The sequence below is a fragment of the Panicum hallii genome, chromosome 1 (assembly GCF_002211085.1).
Source record: "Panicum hallii strain FIL2 chromosome 1, PHallii_v3.1, whole genome shotgun sequence".
Classification (NCBI taxonomy): Eukaryota; Viridiplantae; Streptophyta; class Magnoliopsida; order Poales; family Poaceae; genus Panicum; species Panicum hallii.
This window is the reverse complement of record NC_038042.1, coordinates 46,364,913-46,372,318: the sequence shown is the minus strand read 5'-3', so window position 1 is coordinate 46,372,318 and position 7,406 is coordinate 46,364,913. Positions and strand designations below refer to the sequence as shown.

The 7,406-nt window shown below is 51.6% G+C and overlaps 1 protein-coding gene across 1 annotated transcript; it reads right to left on the bottom strand.

The window, feature by feature from the left end:
* Nucleotides 1–2,363: 2,363 nt before the first annotated feature.
* Nucleotides 2,364–5,098, bottom strand: LOC112902331. The gene is made up of 3 exons (XM_025971358.1): nt 4,589–5,098; nt 4,198–4,491; nt 2,364–3,996 (listed from the first exon to the last, which is right to left on the bottom strand). Exons 1-3 carry the CDS (start codon nt 4,788–4,790, stop codon nt 2,759–2,761), a joined length of 1,734 nt encoding a protein of 577 aa, XP_025827143.1. The 5' UTR covers nt 4,791–5,098; the 3' UTR covers nt 2,364–2,758.
* Nucleotides 5,099–7,406: the final 2,308 nt, after the last annotated feature.

Sequence of the window (7,406 nt, the reverse complement as noted above, 5' to 3'; positions counted from 1 at the left end):
CTGCTCTGCTCAGATTCGTAAGTTCCGAATTTGCAAATCTATTCCGAGTTTGGCAGATAGTAAATTTTAAAAACTGTTTTAAAGTGAAAATTTATAGGTGCATCTATTCATCTCGTTCAGACGACATCACCGTTCTTTCACGTTGTACGTTAACATTTTCATTCTTTTCTTAATACGAAGGTACGCAGCCTTCTGACCTCTTCTCGCGAACAGGACGGCAGGCAAGCCTAACATTTGTTTTCCAGGCTTCAAGGAACTTTGTTTTCAACGACCGGTACTAGTAGTACGGAATAGCAGTAGCAGTGTCAAATATGTGCATTAACTTTTGTGGTCTACCAAGCTGTGATCGCGACAAGGAAACAACAGCGGAGTCGCTTTTTGTTGCACCTAACTTGAGCACCAGCACGCCTATGGTTTTCATGGGGTCGAAGTTGAGAGCTGTTCGTTCAGATCTCCCGGCCAGATAGCGAAACGAGAACGAACATGCATACATCGTTTCTCGCCATCTGCTTCCGTATGTCATATTAGACTTTTATGGTAGAGCACCATGATGCAATTAGATCTTGAATACGGCCTTTAGCACGCTGGCAGTTGTAGTTCCCCTCCTTAAGCAAGGTTAATAGTCCGATCGATTGGAAGGGCTCCTCTCAAAAACTGTTTCACCGCTTTATTTCCTCCTCGACTCTCAAACCAGCTCCTTGCTACAATGTTGATACAATGCCAAATCAGATGAAGTTGGTGCACATATCGCTTGCAGATGCACTGTTGTTTTGGTCAACTTGGTCTTCTATTGGCTTGTTGCTTACAGTGCATACAGACGTTAGGTTTTCTTTTTAAATAAGGATGCAATGTGAGGTTGATGTGGAGAGCACTTGATGCCTTGGGCAGGCAGCACGTATGTTCTAAGCAAAGTTCCCCTGCTTTCCAGTACCAGCAGTGGTGGTTGCCTGTGGCGGAGCGTCCGGTAGGGCAAGGTATAGCAGCTGCAATACCTTAATTTTTATCGGCATGTGTTTAAGCTTGCTAGGCATTAGTTCTAATGCTGTACTGCAGCTTTTTACTTTGTCAGTGCAGTCCACCATACCTAAAGTTGATCTGTCCTCCGCCACGGGTGGTTGCATAAACAACAAACATCTTGGCTTGTGCGAGAACGCCGCATCTCGTTCTTCGTTGCAGAGGTCTGCTGGCATCCCTTGCTCCGTTTCTCTCTCACCTCTCCTTCATTTTAAAACACGCAAAGCAGTTAAAAACACGACATCTTTGCAAATGCTCGCATTTTCTCCATTTTCTATGAGACTTCTTTTCTGGTGTGGACATTCATACATTCATGCTAATTTTCCCTCCCGAGTTGATTTGACGATAATTCATACTTTGCTTGCACGATTTTCCTCCGAACAACTGAATGGCGCTACAATTCCAGTATTGCAAGCTGACAAATCAGGAACACATGGACATGGAACAAATCAGGGCCATGCGAGTTGGCAACCGAGTGCCCGCAGGAGGATACAAAGAATCTCCGACCATGCGAGTATGTGACACACAGCCGGTCGACCGTGCAACACGTATGCTTCTCCTCTCCGCTTGGGAAGCCCATGGCGATGGGTTTCTCTTGAATGAGAATGACCATGACGACGAATTCCCATCATGAGGATTGAGGCGTTGAGGCAGGAGGTAGCTGTTGCTGGGTCATCATCTCTTTTACTCAGCCGTGCTCGCGAAGGGAGCGTTGGAAGGAAAGGCAGCGGGTATAACGTCGCACGGATTTGCTGGACTTGCCCTGCACACGCTCGCAAAGAGGGCGAAAGGTGGCCTGCAACCTTTTGCAAGGGTTAGGTCCACGGCCATGGCCGTTCCTTTTCCTTTCCGAGCTTCTCCTCTCACGCAGCTTTCTCGCCCATCCGGTTAGCTGTCCCTGCTTTCATTACTAGTAGTGGGCGGGCAGCTTACGAGCTTGACAGGGGTGTTTTGCACAAAGCGTCGGTGCTTTTGTTTCCCGGGTGCCCCGTCACTTTCGCCGGTGCGCGCGGACACGTCCCCGGCGGCGAGACACCTCCTCGGTGCCACGGACGCGCAAATGCCCCCAGGGTGGTGGTCGGACAAGGGCGTCCCAGATCCTGCTGGCTGAATGCGAAAAGGGCCTTTCTAGCCCTCCCGCCGTCATGCCAAAAGAATCACCAGCTCACACGGTAAACGGCCCTAAGCATTGGGTGACCAATGTGGTTGGCTCTGACCTTGGAGCTCACCGACGGCTACCAGCCTACCATAGTCTCAGATGCAGAGGCAGATGGAATGAACAGCTGTAGCACATGCAGAAACTCTACTGAATGCCGGCACAGCTGTAGTCACCAATTGGCTCGATTAACTTATGGACAGTATGATCACATTTGAAGGGGGCAAAAAAGAACTCTCAACTACCACTAGAATGCCAAGTGAAGAACAAGCGAGAAGAAAATGAACATAACATTTCCGTGTGTAGTGTATGTAGTGCACTGTCCAAGATGTTACAAACCAAAACACAAACCAATTTACCAATTTGATGAAGCCGCCTCACTTCGATCTACCATGCATCAAGGACAAGAAAGATCCTTGCCCTGATTCCCTTTCTTCCTAGCTGTAGCGGTAGTAGTAGCCTCCCCCTCAGTTTTCTTCCCCTTTTTGAGCAGCTCTGCTCGTCTACGCGTACGTACGTGTGCCGGGTGCCCGCTGCACTGCTCGTTCCGGTTGGCTGGTTGGTCGCCGACCGAGGAAGGCTCCCCCCCTACTCCTGCAGCTTGTCCAGCGCCTGCAGCAGGAACGGCCGGAACCTGGTGAGGTTGACGCTGACGTCCTGCTTCATGACGATCTCGGCGAGCGCCTGCCACCCCTGCTTGTGGAGCGCCATGGGGTCCCTGAACACCGTGTGCTCCCGCGGGTACTTGTCCTTGAGGCTCGTCTCCTCCTCGCCCACGTAGTACTCCAGGTACCGGAGCTGCATGCCCCGCGCCGGCCGCCCGTAGAAGTTGGTCGCCATCCAGTCCATCTTGCCCCACGGCACGATCTGCACCACCACGCCCCTCGTCGGCAGGAAGATCTGGTTCGTCAGCCCCGCGCCGTGCACCGCCAGGAGCACGTCCGCCGCGTTCACCTGCGCCGCGAACGCCGGCACGTCCGCGCCCGCCTCCGCCACCGTCACGTTGAACCCGAGCTCCGCCGCCGCCGCCGCCACCTCGTCCAGGTTCAGCAGCTTGCGCGTCCCCGCGCGGGAGATGATCAGCATCCGGGGCCGCATGCCGGGCTCCTCGCCGAGCACCGACGGACGGTCGCGCGGCAGCGCCAGCGCGCCGCGCACGAACCGGTTGAAGTCCACCATGGTGTAGTTGCGCGGGTTGCGGGTCGGGTGCGGGGACAGGATCAGGTCGCGGTCGCGGTACAGGCCCACGAACCCCGCGCGGAAGCAGTGCACGCCGGCGTCCGCGTCGAAGTTGATCACGGGGTAGTTGGACAGCTTCCGCAGCAGCGGCGTGTACTTCTGCACCCACCATGGCTTGTAGTTGGTGATCAGAAGCTGCACCTCGCCCTTGAGGTGCGACGCCGTCAGGAACAGCGGGACCATCGCGTCCGTCATGTCGTGGAAGAAGTTGTCCGTGTACCCGGCGATGGAGAACAGCACGGCCGGCACCGCGTGCTGTTTCGTGCACTGGGGCGCCACTGCCGCGGACGGGGACGACTTCACCGTCACCTCCGTCACGCCAGGGAGTAGGAAGTCGTCCTTGCGGGCGTACGGACGGAGACGCTTCTCGCCGCCCTCGTCGAACCCGCCGGCGCCCGACGGGTTCACCAGGTACACGGTCTTCTGCTTCGGGCTCACCCGGATGTCGCCGGACAGCTCGCACACGGTCGGACGCGCGTACGGGAAGCCCTCGTCCACGCCGTTCTCGTCGCAAGTCATCTTGCCTTCGCCCGCCGCCGCCGCCGCGCCGCCATTTTGCTTCTGCTCCCCTTCCCCTTCCTTGGAAGCTGAATTGAGCATGGAAACGCATCAGATCTAGCGCTTCTCCATCAATTCCTACCAAAATTGTTAGCTGGGCGCACCCATTCAGGCCAAGTACAGAGCTTTAAATTTCTGGAAGAATGCTGTTTCGTTCCTTCTTTCTGCTTTCCATTTAAAGTTGTGCGCGAAAAAAAAATCAGAGAAAGCGGAGAGGTGAGATTCCTTACATGGCTTTGGCTCCGAGGCCGCCGCCGCATTCTCGCCGTCGTCCTTTCTTCTCAACGCCTCCGGCAAGCCGGGCTCATCGGAATCCGCCGCCCCCGGCATATCCTTTCTCGTGAAAGCTTCCGGCAAGCCGGGCTCTTCGGACCCCGCAGCCTCCGGCAGATCCACGGCGTTACCTCCGCCGCCGCCGCCAGCTAGTGTTTCCTGCGGCGGGATGGCCTCCGTCTCCGGCACGGACGGCTTGGACGCCGTCGGCGGCGAGTTCTGCATCAGGGCGGATGTGTTGGCCGTGCTGGCTGAGGACGAATCGAGCGGCTCCGGTTAGATCAGCGAGGAAGCTCGAGCTGGGGGGGGGATTGAGTTGAACGGAACGGAACCGAACCAAATGCGTACCGAATACGGGGGAGTAGATTGCGAAGAGCTTGGCGAGGGAGACGTAGGTGAGGAGCGCGAGGCAGCAGCCGGCGATGAGGCCGACGCCGAGCTTCTTGGGCTCGATCTTGGACGCGAGGCCCCGCATGAGCCGGGGCGGCAGGCGCCGCTCCCCGCCGCCGCCCGGCAGCTTCGACTGCCGCGAGTAGGCCGTCGACGTCATACCGGGCCCTGCAGCGGCGGCACCTCAGGGATCCACTGACACAATGCTCGCTCCCCAATTAGAGGAGGGGAGGGGAGTCTCAAAGGGAGGAGACACAGCAGCTGGTAGGGGAAGGGGAAGGGGAAGGGGGAGAGGAGCAGCACTGCGCGAGCACGAACGCGCAAGGAGAAGATCCAAGGAGGAAGATAGCTATGGCCGAAGCATTTGTAGCAGCAAGGCCGGTGGTGCGATTAATTTGATGGTTTGTTGGGGGAAAAGAAAGATTTTGGTTACACAATTGGAGGGCTGGAGCTTCTTCGAGGTGGGGACGTGGGGTTGGGTGGGGTGGGTCGGTGGGATAGGGGTGTCAGGTGTGTGGTGTGGCCGTGCGGTAGGCTGCTTCCTAAAGCAAGTTTTTTTTCTTTTCTTTTGCTCTCAAAAAAAAAGAAAGAAGAAACAGGCATTTTTTGGTAAGCAAGCGACCTGCTTTGACGATCCGGGACGGCAGCGCGAATGAATGAACTCGGTGGACTGTCATCAAAAAGAACTTTTTCTTTGTTTTCTGGCATGTGCCCACCTAATTTTTGAAGTATTTTGCATGTGGCTGTTCATCTTCCAGTATTTGGCCTCATTCCTAAATTATTAATATTAATTATTTTTACTTTTCTAGATTAAATTAATCTGGCAAAATTAAAATAAGTAATAATTTCAAACGGATGGAGTATTTTGTTCAGTTCATCTTCTGTTCAAAGAGTTGCGGGTGGTGAAAGGGTTGCGATAGAATAGCTGCTGGAAACTCGAATGGTGCTTCGCTGGAGGTTCTCTTGGCTCCAACCATGTGGCCGGGATGCAACTAACGCAAAGTAAAATTAAAAATTAAAACATGTGACATGTGAGGGCCTTTTCAGTTAGGTAGGGGGAGAGTCCATGTCCACGTCTCAGTGGTTCAGGCATTCAGGTTAAAAATGATTAAAAAAAACTTTGAGTTGAATGCGATTCGAGGCTTCTTGCGTTATTGGGAACTGACCGTCTTCGACTTTAAGAATCTAAATTACCTACAGAAACTGCAGCCTAATCATAGATAATACAGTGTGAAAACCTTGAATGGTACGCATTTTAGCATCAAGTTAACTTCCTGATCTCACATAATGATGCATGTAAACATAAAAACTTGAATTCTATGCAATATATCATCATTAATCATGTTATTTTCCCAATCACAGATAATGACACATGTGGATGTAAAAGAAAATTTTATTATTTTCTAAACATCGGGCATTTTCATAAGCCGTTTTATAAATACAAAAATACACATAACAGCGTTGGAAATGACATTTCCATCAAATGCCACTCCGAAGTTGCATTTTCATGAGAATTTACACACAAGGTCAAAACATACCATGCTTGCAGAAGCTTGAGTTCTATGCAATCTATCATCATTAATCTTGTTACTTTCCCGATCACATAATGACACGTGTGGATGTAAAAGGGAAAAACTATTATTTTACAAACACCGGACATTTTCATAAGCCGTTTCATAAGTATCAAAAATATGCACCGCAGAGTTGTAAATGACATTTTCTATCAGATGCCCCTCCGAAGTTACATTTTTATGAGAATTTACACACGAGGTCAAAACATACCATCCTCGCAGAAACTAGGTAATAGTTGAAGGGTAGACCCGTACGAGCGAGAATTACTGCTAGTCTGTTTATGACTATCTCCACAAAGTCTCGTAGAGAATCTCCCGCAGCTGCTACCATATTTTAAAGAAACCATACTGTTTTCACGTACTTGCCAATACTCAATGCGCCTGCGGAATAAATTTCAGAACCTGAGATCAGAGCTAGAAAAGCAGCGCAGGGGCATTTCGGTTCGTGGGTGGATCGAATGGCTTGGCAGCCAGATATGGGGTCTGGACACGGCCCATCTTGATGGTCATATTTTTGGCACGGGAGACTGGCTCAAGGATCGCATGTTCGGAGAGATGCTGGCAACCACACACATCTATGGTCAAAGACGCGTTGGAGCTGCTGGCAGGGAACTCACTACCTTCTCAGGCATAGGCTAGGCGCCGGTCACGGCTACGCGTCCTTACGCTGTCGGCTGTCAGAGCTGGGCTGGACGGTGTCGGCCTCCTGTGATTGGGCTAGGCGTGTGGATGATGAGATGACTTCACGAGAGAGAGAGAGAGGGCCTGATGGTTTGCTGGGCTGGGTCGGGCTCATTTGGTCACTCTGTCCAGCGGATTGGATTGGGCCTAGTTGTTTAGGTTTTTCTATTGCGATTAGAACTGGGATCAAAGACTAAATTAAAATTCACTGCTTCGAAGTCAAAATAAATGAATCCTGCGGTTACGCTTGAACCTTGTTTATGCAGAACTCATTTACTAGGAATTTAAGACTGGAAGGGAAACATTTTCACTTATTTTGTAAAACAATTTTATGATTTCACCCACTTAAAATAATAAAAATGAAATTCAGGTTTTTTTTGGCACAAATAACATTTCATAAAATTTTGGGAAGTACACTCTTCGAACGATTGGATACTCCAAGGCACTAGGGAGGTTGTCTCAGGCTTCGTCGACGTCAATGGGAATATGAGATCCATTCTTGGCCGGAGCTCCTCAAAATCACG

Bases quoted from the DNA above. Each gene is read 5' to 3' on its own strand.
- LOC112902331 (XM_025971358.1), bottom strand. From the start codon at position 4,790: ATGACGTCGACGGCCTACTCGCGGCAGTCGAAGCTGCCGGGCGGCGGC. The intron at 4,492-4,588 runs GTACGCATTTGG...ATTCGTCCTCAG, and splicing joins AATCTACTCCCCCGTATTCG to CCAGCACGGCCAACACATCC. The intron at 3,997-4,197 runs GTAAGGAATCTC...TGCTCAATTCAG, and splicing joins GGCCTCGGAGCCAAAGCCAT to CTTCCAAGGAAGGGGAAGGG.